The sequence below is a fragment of the Apodemus sylvaticus genome, chromosome 7 (genome assembly GCF_947179515.1).
Source record: "Apodemus sylvaticus chromosome 7, mApoSyl1.1, whole genome shotgun sequence".
Taxonomy (NCBI): Eukaryota; Metazoa; Chordata; class Mammalia; order Rodentia; family Muridae; genus Apodemus; species Apodemus sylvaticus.
This window is the reverse complement of record NC_067478.1, coordinates 38970319-38987577: the sequence shown is the minus strand read 5'-3', so window position 1 is coordinate 38987577 and position 17259 is coordinate 38970319. Positions and strand designations below refer to the sequence as shown.

The 17259-nt window shown below is 38.9% G+C and overlaps 1 protein-coding gene across 1 annotated transcript; it reads left to right on the top strand.

Annotated features, from left to right (window-relative positions):
- The first annotated feature begins 492 nt into the window (after positions 1-492).
- On the top strand, positions 493-7026 carry LOC127689687 (tripartite motif-containing protein 43C-like). Its single transcript, XM_052189336.1, has 6 exons — positions 493-900; positions 1484-1579; positions 2310-2543; positions 4374-4396; positions 5017-5108; positions 6539-7026. The coding sequence occupies exons 1-6, from the start codon at positions 493-495 to the stop codon at positions 7024-7026; spliced, it is 1341 nt and encodes a 446-aa protein (XP_052045296.1).
- Positions 7027-17259: the final 10233 nt, after the last annotated feature.

The following is a 17259-nucleotide window of genomic DNA, read 5'->3' as shown; positions in this document are numbered from 1 at the left end:
GTAAGTCATTGACAAATTCCCTAACTATATAAAGACTATCCATATGTTCTGTGACTCTAGAGAACCCAAACTAATACAGATACCAAACAAAAGTATTTAGTAGAGAAGGCATGAAGTAGTGTGTATTTTATTGAATAGACAACAAATGAAGGAGCTGTTTACTCACATGCCTGCAGTGAAAGGCTGGCCTATGGAGCAGAAGGACTTGGATCACTCCTCAGTATGGTATTTCTTTCTCTATAACAATGAAGAGGAATGTCTCTTTCCTTTAAAAATATACCAATTTGGCTGAAGTCTTCAGTAGGAATGTAGATGGTAGATCGAGAATGGTGTCAGGCAATATGTAGGGAAAAGTTCTTGGGCAAAGATAAAAAATAAAAAGGTTTTTATTGCCATAATAAGAATTTAATCACAAGTTGAATCAAATATTGTCTAGTCTCTTACTCCTCTCTGGTCCAATAATAATAATTCTACTTTTTTCCCCTCAGAAAAATGGAGTCAGACATTTTGCAAACCTCCCAGGAAGCACTCACCTGCTTGATTTGCCGAGGCATCTTTATGGATCCAGTCTTGTTAAGGTGTGACCATAATTTCTGCAAGGCCTGTCTCATCCTTTCTTCAGAAGATATCAGAATCCCAGACCTCTGCCCTGAATGTAGGGAACCATCCCCGCAGATGTTCATAAATTATATCACTATGAAGACTCTGGAATCTACTGCGAGAGAACACAGGATCATGAAGTATTTGAGTTCTGAGGATCACAAGTGTGTGATCCACAAGGAGAGAAAGACAAAATTCTGTGGTGAGAGCAGTGCCCTCCTCTGTCAATTGTGTTCTGACTCCCAGGATCACAGAGGTCACAGACACTGCACCATTGAACTGCGTGTTACAAAGCAAATGGTAAGCGATGCTTCTAGGAAAAAAAAAAAGATGAGAGCTTGAGAGAGGGAGGCTTAACACACCACAGGGAGAGGCTTGTCCTGGTTCTTAGGAATCCATTGTACTCCAAATCTTGGCACTTTTTAAAGAGGGAATGAGGGATGACTATAAAATGTAAACATTCCTTGAGAGGTGCATAAGTATAAATTTCATTTTTAGTTTCATGATTAATTATATTCATGTCACTGAAAAGTATAATCGTTATAAATTTACATCTTTAAAAAGTCCTTGTGACATGAGACTAAAATCCCAAAAGTACATTAGAATGAGCTTGTTAGAAGGATGTGGGGATCCCAATCAAATGCTAATTATCCAGACAGTCCATGACTTTACTTGAGCCCAGGGTGGTTGTGTTTTGTTATTTTATGTTCTGAAAACTAAAGTCCAATATTTACTAAAAATAAAAAGAAACAGCACTGTGATCCTTCTTCTACCATCTCTATAGTAATTGTGTTCAGTGCTAGAGTTTCTCTGTCAGATAACTCATTATTTATCTATGGATGATATTTATTTACTAATTAATGAATTAATTTATATATTACAGCTGAAACTTGAAAAGCAAATGGCATCTTTATTGCAGAAGATCCAAGCTCAGCAGAAGAATGTAAATGCAGAGAGGAGAACAATTCGTGGATGGTTGGTAGGTATGAGCCTGATGTGTAAAGTCAACCAGACGCAGATAGCTTGCAAACTTGGTCATTCAAAATTGGAGGATCAGACATGGGAGATGACGCTAGGAAATCTTTTTTTGTTAACCCTACATTCTTAAAGGCAAAATCCAATTTTGAACACACAGAGAAAGGCTTGGCCAAGTGGCAGAAAAGTTTGATATTAATGGGTGATTTTCTGAGTGTTTAGCAGAGTACATCAGACTCAATGACTCCACTTAGAATTCCAGTTACTATGTATGTGCAAAGGTGCATTTTTTCCTTTCTTTTTTTTTTCTTTTTTGTTTTTTTGAGACAGGGTTTCTCTGTGTATCCTTGGCAGTCCTGAAATTTAGCCTGTAGTCCAGGCTGGCCTCAAAGTCAGAAATCTACCTGCTGGGATTGAAGATGTGTACTACCCCTGCCCGGCCCAAAGTTGCGTTTTTGACTGAACATATTATGAATCAAAACCTTTTTTCCTAGATATCTCAGAAACTCATTTAATAGAAGAAAATGGTAAGGTTAAAGGATGGATTGTTTGCTCCTGCTATTAATAACAAATGTATAATATCATATAATTGACATTTTCTGAAAAGTGGGGACAGTAAATCAGTGTGTGCAGCACCCTGACAGGATCCTGTAGGTGAATTTAAACATAGAAGAACTCAGTGGAGAGGACCAAATACTCTCCAGATGTGATCTAGGATGTTCTTTTTCCTTCAGGACTTTTTGACCCTACGGGAGGAAATGATCAGGTCAGAGTATAGCAAACTATATCCACCCAACGATGAAGAAGAGAATCAACAAATGGAGTTTATGAAAAATCAAAGCAATACTATTTTAGATGAGCTCAAGAAAAGTGAAGCCATGATGGTCCACAAGAGGAGTCAACTAATAGAATTGTATCAGGAGCTGAAGGCGATGTCCCAGAAGCCATATGAGGTGTTGCTGCTGCAGGTAAGCATGGAAGAATGCTTGAAACAGATTGATTATTTGAGGCCCACACCTATGACTTTTACATTTGAGATCCCTTTCTATATCCCCTGTACTTATTATCAGGTTATAAGAAAAATCTGGAGAGATAATATCTGTAATAACCTAAAAGAGCAAGTTTGTTGACATTGTGTCAGCAGATTCCATATGGAATATCTCATTTATTTATGTTTGTAGCTTGTGTCTTTGAAACACCAAATTAAGTGATTCTTGGTACCAAACACTCCATTTTACCTCTACTTGGATGTTAGTGCAGTTTTAAGGTAGTCTACTATAAGTTTGTTCTGTTTGAAAGCTGTGTTTTTGAGCTTTCTTTGGGAGGTGGGGATTTGATATATGTTCTTCTTTTGTGGTGCACAATGGCCTGGGATTCACAGGATTCCTGAGACCTAAACCCAAAATTCTAAAATTACAGAAATGAGGCCCCATGTAGGGGTTAGGCCTCAGTTTTGTAGTACCCTTAATGAAAGTTTCCTATGCTCTGTGTACCAGATCAACGAAAGTCCTATTTGCAGAGAGCTGCTTGTTACAAAGCAGTGTATAACTCCTACCCATATGCTTCTCAAATATTCTCACAGCCTGATTTCATTAAAAATTCATCCCAGTGTGCTAATCCACTTCATTGGCATTATCCTGGGACTTGAAAATACATTTGCAGGGTGAATCAGTGTAGTGATGACTGAATTTTCTTTATATATGGTTCTTCTTGTTAAGCATCAATTTCCCTGTGTGCAAAATGTAGAAGACAATGATTCAGAATTGCCAGTTAAATTAACTTCAGTAAATATTACTTACTGGATAAGTAATTAAGAAAGGGTGAACAAGGCCAGTGGTTAACTTTAAAGGACTATGGTTAAATGGTGAAGACAACACACAATGAATTAAAATTACTATGGTCCAAATAATATGAAGGTCATATATATATATATATATATATATATATATATATATATATATATATATGATTGTGAAAAGACATGAATGGGGACTTTCCAGCTCTAAAATTATGACAATAACAGTACCTGAGGAATTCTAAACTCTAAGTAAACAACCTGCATTTCATTAAGATATTTAAAACAATGTACACAGAATACCATTAAGCCCCTGAATTAAATTCCATTTTCTTTATTTCCAAAGCCTATATTATTATGTCTTCATTTTTTTTACAATAAAAAATGGTATTGCTTGTTGACAATAAGTCAGTTATTGTTGATGTCAAGAGGGGTGTGTAAGACTCCAGAATAAAACCCTCAAGACCTCATTTCATGCTTTAAGCATTGTGTTATCTGTATCGTACTAATAAGCTTGGTCCTGAGATTGTCCAGTTCTTGCCAAATAAGGAAGTGGGACGTTTTCTAAAGACAAAATAAACTCTTATATTGTTCTTATTCTGTCTCCATTGCTCCACTGCTGACTGCAGTAACTAACAATATAAACCAGTAGGTGTTTGTTGAATTTATTTTAATTTTTATGTGGAATGTTGAAGGGAACAAATAAATTTATAAACAGAGAAAGAAAAGAAAGAAAAAAAAACTTTATGGGCTGGGGAGATGACTCAGCAGTTAAGAGCACTGACTGCTCTTCCAGCAGTCCTGAGTTCAATTCCCAGCAACCACATGGTAGCTCACAACTGTCTGTAATGGGATCTAATGCCCTCTTCTGGTGGGTCTGAAGGGAGCAAGCTTAAACTCGTACATAAAATGAATAAATAAGTCTCTAAAATAAATCTTTATGTATATATAGAAATACATTGTAGGCTGTTTCTTCAGATATCTTCCCTTGTTTTGTTTGCAGGATTTGGACGACTTGTTCAGAAGGTGAGTTTAATCCTTAGTGTAAACCAGGATACTTTGAGCTATCATTCAAAGCTGGACAAGCCTTCTTAGCAATTTACAGATATTTCTTACATAGAAAATATATAATTATTTATGGATGATGACTTTGGGATTGTTTTCATGGATATGAAGCCTGTTTGCCTTCACCAGACAGTGTCTTTTCTTTTTCCCTAAGAATGAAGGAGTGTATGTAATAGGCTTGAGCTAAAATTTGTTGTTTTCAAATCCTAATCATTGAGGCCCATGGGCTGTACTTTCCTGGTAGTAGAAGAAAGGGAAAGAGCATCTAAGAGGAAGCCACCCTGTCTCCTGACCATGGGGTTTCTTTAATATCAGAAAACGTTCTGTGTGAAAAAATGTTCAGGCAAGTGTTTCCTTTTATCAATTTGGTTTGTTAGGAATCCCTAAGTGAGTGCACATGTGTGCGGGACACAGGAGCACTCTCAGGAGCCTGTCCTCTCCCTTCACCATTGGTTCTTGAGATTGAACTTCACTTGTCAGGTTGTATGACAAGGGTTTAATACTTGGCTCCTAGTGAAGATTTCTCCTCATCACTGGGGTGATATCTGTAGTACATGCCGATCAAAGTCTTCTCCTTGCAGGAGTGAGTTAGTGCAGCTGACACAGTGTATGAAACCAAAACTCAGTGTCCTTCCCAATACTGGGCTGGCTGCAAGGTTCAACCACTTCCAAGGTGAGTGTCAGCACTGATATAGTGTCCAGAGGTGCCCTTGAACTGTGAGATAACATTTGTACAATGAATATTTTAATTCCCTAAAAAGATTGGTCTAGTTAAGCCACATTGTAATCATATGTAGGCAGAAGGTCATTTTACAAGCAAAGATTAATGAATACCAATTTAATGATGTACATGATTCAGGCTGAAAAATATAGTTTCATTTGTTCTTTGAGATACACAGAATGATTAATTCCGGACAGTTTAATATGTATTAAATTGATTTTTTTTTTATTTTTGAGACATTATTTCTCTTTGTATCCCTGGCTATCATGGGACCAGTTCTATAAACCAGACTGGGCTTGGACTCACAGAGATCCACCTGCATCTGGCTCTGGAATGCTTCAATTAATGACATGTGAAACCATGCTCAGCTATCAGTTGAATTTTTAAAGTTTATTATACTCCATAGATTAAAAATTCACAAGATATCGTGGCACCCACTTGTAACCCCAATATTAAAAACATGGCATCAGGAGGATTGCCCAAGAGTTTGAGGCCAGATAGATTGACATAGTGAGTTCCAGGCTAGTCAAGAGTATATAGCAAGAAATCCTATCTCAAAGAAACTACAGAAATGATCACAAAAAAAGTCATCTATCATATGCAATAAAAAATAGAACGAAGCCTGGGGGTAGTGGCACACACCTACAATCCCAGCACTCTGGGAGGCAGAGGCAGGCAGATTTCTGAGTTCAAGGCCAGCCTGGTCTATAAAGTGAGTTCCAGGACTGCCAGGGCTATACAGAGAAACCCTGTTTCGAAAAATCCAAAATCCAAAATACCAATAATAATAATAATAATAATAGTAATAATAATAGTAATTGATGGTGATGATGATGATGATGATAAAAAACCAAGTTGAAAAGACATGGGGCAGTCTGAATCACACTGGGAGACCAAAATATGGATTGTAACATCACAGGGAAAGAATATCAGAGCAACCAGGATTTAGTTAAATGCGGACAATTGCTACTAGAGAGCAACTTCTAAGGCATGCTTAGATTTATCGTACAAATCTGCATAGTGGGATGAAAATCAAAACTATAAGATGAAAGCAATCATGACCTAGGACTTAGGAATAACTTTTCATGGAGACTCAGGGGTACAGCCTTCAGGGGTCGTAACTAAAGCCCCTGACAGAACTGTGCTGTTCTGTGCGGTGGCATCCACCTCTGCAGCTTCTCCAGATTTTCAAAAAAGTTTTCATTGTGTGCTCATTCTCTTTCTTTGGGAAACCTCTTGACTTTGATTTACCTGGGCTATACCCACCCTTCCAGTCTTAGGCTTTCTATTTTTAAAACCCAGAAAATGTCTAGGGACCCCTCTCTCTGTCAACTGACAAATGTAAATATTTGTTTTAACGAAAATGTTGTCTCTTCCCACAGTGAAAATTTTCTTTCAAAATTTAGTCCTGTTCAACTGCCAGCCAAGACGTTTTTTTAATTTCAGAAGACTCAGCTTTAGACCCCGCAATGACATTCCATTTCTGGATGTACCTGGATCTTATCGTACTTCCTGGGGAGCAGAGAGCTTTACCACTGGAAAATATTACTGGGAGCTGGATTTGAAGGACCATGAGCAATGGGCTGTAGGGGTCTGTTACAATTTCTGGTTGAGAAACTTTGATATTGGATCTGAAGGTGCATTTCTTCTTGTGTGTTTGAAGGACGGTGATGTTTACAGTCTTCTCACCACCTGCCCATCATTGCACCACTATATAGAGAAGCCAGCTGGCCGGGTTGGCGTGTTCCTTGATTGTGAGGGTGGATATGTGAGTTTCCTGGATGTAGCCAAGAGTTCCCTCATATACAGCTACTGCCCTGGAACTTTCTATTACACTGTCAGGCCTTACTACTGTACTGTCTGCACATGATCATAGGAAGCCGTATCTAGCATGCTAGTGCCTTCCTATGGTAATGGGTCCTCTCTTTATTGTGATTAAATGTTGTGATGGTTTTTATATGCTTGGCCCAGGGAGTGTCACTATTAGAAGGTGTGACCATGTTGGAGTATGAGTGTCACTGAGTGTGTGGGCTTTAAGACCATCATCCTAGCTTTATGGAAGCCAGTCTTCTACTAGCAGCCTTCAGATGAAGATGCAGAATCCTCATCTCTGTCTGTATCATGACTGCCTAGATGTTTCCATGCTCCCATTTTGATGATTATGGATTGAAGCTCTGAACCTGTAAGCCAGCCCCAATTAAATATTGTCCTTTTTAAGACTTGCCTTGGCCATGGGGTGTGTTGACAGCAGTCAAAACCTAACTAAAACAAATATCACATTGATCTTAAATGTGAAAGATGGGTGACTGCTTTCTTCTTCTCTGTGGTCCACATGTTCCTCCCAGAATACTTAATTTCACAGTGGGTACTGCTTTCCTTTGTTTTTACATATTGTAAGAATTATTAATTAGAATCTAAGGTCTACTGTAGAATTAGAAATTTATGTGTGTTCAGGATACAAAGGAGGATTCCAGGACTATTAATATATTATGTATCTGTGTGACTCTAACTTAATGGTGTCAAACAGAGAAACAGAATTATACTGTAGGCAGTTTTGTTGATCAATAAAAGCTTGAATCACTATTTGATCTAAACAAATATAATTATGTGCCATCTGTGATTGATAAAGCCATGCTTTCATCCTTCAGAGAGAAGGGATTTTTTTTCTAGAAAAAAAAAAAACAAGTTTCCCTCTCTTCTTTCACTTTCATTATTTTACAGCTGTTTTATTTTGGGGACACCTTGAAAAATGTTAATTAATGGTCCCCAACATAAAACAGCTTTAAATATCAAATATTCTTCCAGTGTCTGAGAGCACACAAATCTTTTCTGACATTCAAAAGCTGGAATCCTCTTCTAGAAACCTCTCATTGGTGTTTGCTAGAGTGTCCTGTGCACCTGAGAACACTAAGAGAAGCCGATTGTAATGTCCTTCCAAGGCTACTTTCTTTCATCATCCTAGACTTTCAGAAATGAATTCTCAAATTTTTACCTTCCATTTGATTAGCCAGTATGGTTCCCTCTGTCTTTCTCATGTTGTTTCTAAAGGCTGAATCTAAGTTACACTTCTTAATTCCCAACATCTGGATAATTTACTGCATTGACCATTTCTTTGTTCACATATCGTTTGACTTATGTGATGACAATGCTCTGACCAGAATATTACACCAAGGACTATACAGAGACCTGAAAAATTAGGGTGTCCCTTTAGGAATCTTATTGCAAATATTATTTTAGAAAAGACTAGACTAATTAATAACACAGTAGACATAAGAAATGCCACGTGTTGACTACTTGGCCAGCACCAGGTATTTGAGAAGAATAATCAACAATAGTGCAGTTCAATAAGATCTCAAAATATAGAGACATTAAGCTCAAAGAGGATGAGTTGTTTCCTGTGGAATTTTTCTGGAGGGAGGTTTACGAGACAGGGTTTCTCTGTATAGCCCTGGCCCTGGAACTTACTCTGTAGATCAGTCTGGCCTGGAACTCAAAGAACCACGTGCCTCTGCCTCCAGAGCACTGGGATTAAAGGCCAGTGACACCACTGCCTGGCTGTGTTTTGTGTTTCTAATATGCTCATTTCTATTAGAAAAAGCAGAAGCAAATGTTAGTGTTGCATTTATATAATGTACAGAATTCTGGAGAATCTCTAAATTCCCAAATTTCCTGAAAGTTTTTTCCAGTCATAAAGCATCACTTTTGATATATCAACTATGCATCATCTCCATATCTAGCACTCTTCTAACACTCAGGAAATTTTGCAGAAGAGGCAGATACATCATAACAGCCAAATTACCAGAACATCTCAAAATATTCACACAAATGAAGAGGGAGTAGAAGGAGAGTTCATGGGTGAATAATCAATATATGAAGTTGCCTTAAATTAATAAAAGAGAGGGAAAATAAAAATCACAATAGAACAGTCACAGCTACTCAGTGACTTATCCCCTGTTCCAAGCTCCATAAATGTAATTTTGGTGCAGGCAAAAGGCATTCATTTTGGCCACATTTAGAGCATTATAGAGTATAGATCTTTTCTTATTTAATTATTGTGGTCTTTTGAATTTATATGTAATAAGGTAAAACACAAAACATATATATATATACACACATATATATATACACACACACACACACACACACACACACACACACACACACACACACACATATATATATATATATATATATATATATATATATATATATATATATATATATATGCATTTTAAAATTTATTCTTAAATCAATTCAGCCATATCATATTCTTTCCTTCCATTTTTCCCACACCAAGGCTGGGCAAGGGCGACCTGTAGGAGGAAATGGATCTTAAGAGCAGACAAAAAAGTCAGACCTCTATCCATTGTTAGGAGTCCTACAAAGCCACAAGCTAAAAGCCATAACATGCAGAGGACCTAAGCACAGACCAATGCTCCAGGATTGCTGCTTCTGTCTCTGTGAACCCCCAGAATCTTTACTTGGTTGATTCTGTGGGCTGTATTATCCTAACGTCCTTGACTCCTCTGGCTCTTATAATTCTTCCTCCCCAACTTGCATGGGATTCCTTGAGCTCCAACTTGAAAGACCTCATAGAGTACTTCAATTTGGGCTCTCTCTCTACCTACTGTATGGCTGTGAGTCTTTACCTTGACTCTCATCAGCTTCTGGGGAATGTGTCTCTGATGATTATTGAACTAGGCCCCAATCTATGAATATAGCAGAATACCACTAGGAATCATTTCATTGACTTATTTTTCCTACCCTAGGTCCTTGGCTATCCAGACCCCAGTTCTTGATTTTCCACATAGTGTCAGGCATGGCTCCCACTCTTGTTGTGGGCTTAGAGTTAGACCAGTTACTATTTGGCCACTCCCAAAAGTTCTTCTCCATTGCCCCAAAACATCTTTCTGGCCAGATACATTATAGGTATAAGGACTGTATCTGGGTTCATGTTGCAGTCCCACCACTGTATGGTTATGGAATATGCCTGGTCCAGGCTCTATATCCTCCATTGATGAAAATGGTCTTTAGGGTCAGCTATGTAGATTCCAGTGAATTTCAATTTCACTAGATGTCTACATCAGCTCCAAATGTCATCCATTTCCAGTTGTCTCTCCCATAATCTCCCTTCAGTCCTCCTTGAGAACTTGATCACTCCTGTTCCCATCCTTACCTGCCCTATTCTCCCCTCAAATGTATCATAATTCCCCCTTGTAAGTGACATACATTTGTCCCTGGTAGAGCCCTCTTTGTTAATTGGCCTCTCTGGGTTGGTGGGCTTCAGCACGATCAGCATGATTATCAATTACTTAAGAGCTAATATTCATTTATAATTGAGTGTATACCATGCTAGTTTTTCTGGATCTGTGTTACCTCATTCAGGGTGTTTTTCTCTAATTCCATCTATTTTCCTGCAAATTTCCTGATATTTTTAAAAATAGGTGTGTAATATTCCATATTATTAAAGTACCACATTTATGGAGGGAAGTGTCCGTGCTTCTTGTTTGTGTGTTACTCATGGTGAGCAGTGGTGTTTCTCAAGTAAAGCATGGGTAAAGGTGTCAGAGTAAGTGGAAATGAAGATGCTTGCTGAGAAGAGAAAGAAAAATGTGCCAAGAGAGCTCAACAGATTTAAAAGTATTCTCAGAGTTGATAGTGATGCTTTAATGAAAGTCGTTGAAGAAATTTAAACTGTGGTGGTACCCAAATATTGCCAGGAGAAAGTGCAGTGTGACATGGATGATGGAAAGGATGATATGAAAATGGAAACTGAAATTAAGAGGAACAGAAAGACTCTGGACCTGCATGGAGAGTACCCAGTGTGAATGAACCAGAGACAAACAAAAAGACTGAAGGCCAAGAGAGCATAGAAACAGGGGAAATGCAGACCCTTAAAGACTGGAAAAGTTGCCAGGCATGGTGGTGCACCCCTTTAATCCCAGAACTTGAGGCAGAGGCAGGTGGATCTCTGAGTTCAAGGACAACCTGGTCTATAGAGCAATTTCAAGACACCAATGACTCTTTTATACAGAGAAACCCTGTCTCCAAAAAAAAAAAACAAAAACAAACAACAACAACAACAACAACAACAACAACAACAACAAAAACAAAAAAAAACCAACCAAACCAAAAAAAAAAAAAAAAAACTACAATCAAACAAAGAAACAAACAAAAAGAAGCTATTTGTTTTCAGTTTGGATTTAGTTATGTAAGTCACAACCAAAATAACTCATTTGTGTTAGAAATGTGAATAAAATATCTTTGGTGAGAAAAGAATATTATGCTGAGCTTGTGATTGGATACAGCCAAGATACTGAGTATCTTGAGTATTAGTGTGGTTATACTTATTTGATCTTACAAAATGGCCATTATACTCAGTGCCCAAACATGCTCATGTCAACAATGTTTGGGCAGAAAGCTATTTTGCTGTCACATTCAAAAACAGGGTATCAAGGGCCTGAGGAAGACTCAACTTCTGTTTCTTGTTGGATGGCTCAAAACCAGCTCCCTCCCAAGAGGGGATACGCCCACTTGTGTCCTTCACTGGCATCTACATTAATATATACAAGCTTCCACTAATAACTGAATAACTAAGAAATAACTAATACCTAAAATATTCTTTAAAAGGACATCAGTAATTGTACAAGTAGTACTTATTTGAAGTGTTTATTTTTCAGTAATTCATGATAAATGATATTTTGCATGGGAATAAAAGTACCACATTTAATTTATCCATTCTTCATTTGAGGGAAATTTAATGTTGCTTCCAGTTTTGGGCTATTATGAATAAAGCCATTTTGAACATACGTGAGCAAATGTTTTTGTGATAGTATATTGTACCCTTTGGGTAAATGCCCATTAGTGGTATAGCTGGGTCTTGAGAGATCAGTTTCCAATTTTCTGAGGAACTATATTGATTTCCATAATGCTTGTACGAGTTATTACAGCTGCCAGAGATTGTTGTCTCGACCAGCAGGACAGTCAGCAGGGTCCTGGAACCACCTAGGGAAAGGCGAGAGACAAGACAGACACAAAAAAACCGGACAGCAAGTCTGAATCCCAATCAAGCTGTCAATCTTGAGTTTTCACACAAGGCCTTATAAAGGCAAGCAAGCACATTTAAGGAGGGATGAAGGGGGAAAATCATTGTATTCGGGGAACAATCTCAGGGGGTTAGCATCATATCTCAGGAACAGTTTCTCATAATTGTCTCTCAGGGTCTCAGCTAAGGTTTGGCAGGTGCAGTAGGAATTTGGCATCATATTTCAATCATGAGGAGGTGAAACGGAAAGGAGTTGCTATGGTAAGCTAACCACAGGTGAGCTTCCTTTGTTCAAGCCCACTCTGGTAAGCTCTGTACTTACTGACCATCTAGCTTACTTGGCTAACCTTTAAACTAGCACATTTCCTTCTAAAGGCAGCCTAGAGAAAGCAAACTGGAAATGGCTGAGAGGAGGGGGTTTTTGAGATCTCTGTGAGAATGGCTCCTGGCAGATAGTGGTTTGTTCCCCTAATCACTAGCATGAGCTGTCATTCATGTTATTGATCTCAACCACTGACAGGTATAGGATGGAACCTCAAAGGTGTTTTGATTTGTATTTCCCTAATAGATGAGGATGTTGAGCATTTAAGTGTTTCTCAGATATTTGTAATTCCTCCATTGAGAATTCTCTGGTTACACGTGTATTCCATTTTATAATTGGACTATGTAGTTTGTTGATGACTAGTTTCTTGAGTTTTTCATATATTTTAGATATTAGCCCTCTACTGAATGTTGAGTTGGTGAAAATCTTTTTCTATTCTAAAGGCTGCCATTTTATCCTATTGATGGTGTACTTTTTTATACATAAGCTTTTCAGTTTCATGAGGGGCCATTAGGTAATCATTGTTTGTAGTACCTGTTCTACTGGTTTTATGTTTAAGAAGTTGTTTTCTGTGCCAATGAGTTCAAGCCTTTCCCCCACTTTCTCTTCTATCAGGTACAGTGTATTTTGTTTTATATTGAGGTCTTCAATCCACTTGGTCTTGAGTTTTACATAGGGTCATGGATATGGATCAATTTGCATTCCTCTACAGCTTCAGATCCAAATAGATCAGCACTATTTGTTGAAGGTGTTTTCTTTTCACCATTATGAATTTCTGCCCTTTGTATCAATAATCAGGATTCAATGTGTGTATGGATTTCTTATTGTGTCTTTGATTTGATTCCACTGATCAATCTGTTTTTAATGTCAATACCATGAGTGTTTTTCCCATTCATTAATTAATTGATCAATTAACTTTGTGTCCCAACTGCATCTTCCCCTCCCTCTTATCCTCCCATTCTCTCCTTACTTCCCCTTCTACTATCCTTCATCCCCTTCTTCTCAGAAAAGAAGACTCCCATGGATATTAACCCTCATTGGCATATCACAATGAAGTAAGACTAGTCACATCTTCTTCTATTGAGGCTAGACAAGGCAGCCCAATTAGGAGGCAGGTAGCTTAGGACAGCAACAAAGTCACTAACATCCCATGCCCTGGCATGGTCCCTATGAACAACAAGCTGCATATCTGTTACATATATGCAGAGGGCCTAAGTTCCATTGATGTTCTCTGTTCAGTGGTTCTGGCCAGTGATTCTGTAGGTTTTTCTGCAGTGTCCTTGACTTGTTGGCTCCCTCAGTCTTTCCTCCCTGCCTTACAAAGAATTCCTCAAGGTCTACCTAATGTTTCACTGTGGGTCTCTGCATCTGTTTCCAGATGAGAGTTATGCTAGGCACTTATCTGCATGTATGGCCATATATGATTAATAGTGTCAGTGGGCTTTCCCTCATGTCATGAGTCTTTCTTCCTTTCCTTTCTTCCTTTCCTTTCTTCCTTCCTTTCTTCCTTCCTTTCTTTCTACCTTCCTTTCTTCCTTCCTTCCTTCCTTCCTTCCTTCCTTCCTTCCTTCCTTCCTTCCTTCCTTCCTTCCTTCCTTCCTGCCTGCCTTCCTTCCTTCCTTCCTCTCTTTCTTTGTTTTGGTTTTTTGGCTTTGGTTTTTTGAGACATGGTTTCTCTGTATAGCTCTGGCTGTCCTGGAACTCAATTTACAGATCAGGCTGGCCTCAAACTCAGAAATCCACCTGTCCCTGCCTCCCAGAGTGCTGGGATTACAGGTGTGTGCCACCACCACCCGTCAGGATGATCTTTTCTATATTCATTGATTTGTCTACATATTTAATGGTGTCATTGTTTTTAATATTTGAGTAATATTCCTTTATGATAAGGTACCACATTTTCTTTATCCATTTTTTGGTTTTTTTCAGTCTCTGCTTATTGTGAATAAAGCTATTAAGAACATATATGAGCATGTGTCCTTATGGTTTGATAGAGCATCTTTTTGTTTGTTTGTTGGTTTTTTGAGACAAGGTTTTTCTGTGTGGCCCTGGCTGTCCTGGAACTCACTCTGTAGACCAGGCTGGCCTCGAACTCAGAAATATGCCTGCCTCTGCCTCCCAAGTGCTGGGATTAAATGTTAGAGCATCTTATTTTTGTATATCCAGGAGTGGTATACCTGGGCCTTGAGATAGTTCTATTTCCACTTTTCTGAGAAACTACCAAATTGATTTTCAAATCATCTACACAAGTTTTCATTCCCACCAGCAATGGAGGGGTATTCTCTTTGCTCCACATCTTTTCCAGGATGAACTGCAACTTAACATTTTTTTCTCATCCATTTTGATGAATGTGGAGGTGAAATCTGAGTCCATTTGATTTATCCTTACCTGATAACTAAGGATGTTCATTTCTGTAAGTGCTTCTCAGACATTTAAGATTCATCTGTTGAGAATTCTGTTTGGGTCTGAACACCAATTTTTTGTAAATTTAATTTTATTTCTTTGATTATTCCCTTTACATCCCACTTACTACTACCCTCCTAGTGACCCCATCTCAAATCCTGCCTCCATCCCCTGTCACTTTTTCTCTGAGCAGGGGAGGGCGATCTCTAAAGGTATCCCTTTACACTGGCACAAGTCTGAGAGGCTAGGGGCTTCCTCTCCCACTGAGGTCTCTTTTCTATCCTTCCTTTCCTTTAAATCAACCTTCTATTTTCTCCAAAATATTTTTGTTTGGTGTGTCTATCGAGCTGTGCCATGTTATACACATCAAGGACAGAGAACAGGTTGGTTTCTCCCTTACAGGATGGTCCGTGGGGTGTCCAGTCAGGCTTGACAGCAAGGCCCTTTACCAGTTGATATTTCTTATTTTGGAATAAGTCAAGTTATCCAATTGGGGCTTCAGTTTGTTTTTAAGATTTTGTTTTTATGTATGTCTGAGCACCTGTACACTGTGTGAATGCAGGCACCACAGAAGTCAGAGGTGTAGGATTACCTTTTGAGGTGGAGTTACAGGTAGATGTGACCTGTCTGACTAAACAGGTGTTGAGATTTTAACTCAGGTCCTCAAGAAGAGTAATTCTCTCTCTAAATCAGAGTCATCTGTCCAGTCCCAGACCTTCAGTTTGTGATAAGCTTTTAAGAACACTTTTCCTGCTGTGTCCAATGCTAAGTAGCATCTTTTTTAGTTCAGATGAGTGGCTTCATGAAAGTCTTATACGTTAGTCTTTCATTCTTTTGGAGCTTCTATTACTCAACCTCAGAGCCAAGAATCTGCTTCCTCTAATGATACCAGAAAAAGCCCCCAAAAGTTTTTCTTTTTGTGTTTTTATATTTATTTGTGAGCACATGCTGATACCATGCTGGGAATATGGAGGTGTTGGCTTGGGGAAGCAGGTCCTCAGGTTTTGTGGTAAGTGTCCTTACCCGATGAGCTATCTTCCTAGACCAGGAATGTACAGCCCTGTTTTTTGTTTGTTTTGTTTTGTTTTTGTTTTTGTTTTTGTTTGTTGGTTTGTTGGGGTTTTTTTGTTTTTTGTTTTTGTTTTTTTTTTGTTTTTTTGTTTTGTTTTTTCAAGACATTGTTTCTGTGTATTGCCCTGGCTGTCCTGGAACTCACTCTGTAGACCAAGCTCATCTCAAGTTCAGAAATCCACCTGCCTCTGCCTCCCAAGTGGTGGGATTAAAGGGTGTGTACCAGCACTGCCCAATGTAATGCACAGTCTTAATGTTAAGATTTTAAAATAATTATTTTAAAAGCTCTTTCTCAAGGGGGTTATTTTTTTCCCTAAGGCTTCCCTTCTTAGTTAGGGTTTCCATCGCTGTAATAAATAGCAAGACCAAAAGTAACTTGGGGAGGAAAGGGTTTATTTCAGCTCACAGCACTCAGCTTACACTCCATCACACCAGAAAGTCAGGGAAGAACTCAAGGAAAGATCTGAAGCAGAAGCCATGGAGGAATGGCTCCATGGGGTAAAGGTGCCCACTAGCTTGCTCAGTTTTCTGTTTTCCTAAGAAAGTGTTTCTCTGGGCTTGCAGAAAACCGCCTGACACCAGCACACAGCACAGCTTGTTTCCTTATACTACTCAGGCATACCTCCACAGGAGTGATGCTAAGCAACCATTAATTAAGAACTCGCCCTAGACTTGCCCATAGGATAGGCCAATCCTATGCATGCATTTTCTCAATTGGGAATCTTTCTTCTAAGCTGGGTGTGGAGGCACTCACCTTCAACCCCAGCACTCTGGAGTCAGCGGCTGGGCAATCTGTGGTTCAAGGCCAGCCTGGCCTACAAACTTCAGCTCCAGGAAAGCCAGAGCTACATAGTGAGACCATGACTCATATAAAACAAAACAAACTAAACATATGTCTCAATCAGCATGTGTACCTGCCTGACAGAAGAGGCCATCAGATCACTTTACAGATGCTGGGAATTAAACTCATGACCTCTTGAAGAACAGCCTGTGCTATTAACTGCTGAACAATCAGTGGGATACTGGGGATGGGGGAATCTCCACTCTCTCAGAGGAGGTGAGTGGTGTTAGGGGGAGGGACAGTGTGAGCCTGGAACCAGGAGTGCCTGGATTAAAGGTGTGCACTTTCAACACCCAGGTTCTTTGAATTGCAGCCATTTCTCAAGCCCCAGACCTCAGCTTTATTTTAAGACTTGAGTCTCTACTGAGATCTCAGGTAAGTTCCTTAAGAAGCTTCAGGTCCCAGGTGAGAAAAAATTTAGCCC

Bases quoted from the DNA above. Each gene is read 5' to 3' on its own strand.
- LOC127689687 (XM_052189336.1), top strand. From the start codon at position 493: ATGGAGTCAGACATTTTGCAAACCTCCCAGGAAGCACTCACCTGCTTG. The intron at 901-1,483 runs GTAAGCGATGCT...TATATATTACAG, and splicing joins TGCGTGTTACAAAGCAAATG to CTGAAACTTGAAAAGCAAAT. The intron at 5,109-6,538 runs GTGAGTGTCAGC...CTCTTCCCACAG, and splicing joins AAGGTTCAACCACTTCCAAG to TGAAAATTTTCTTTCAAAAT.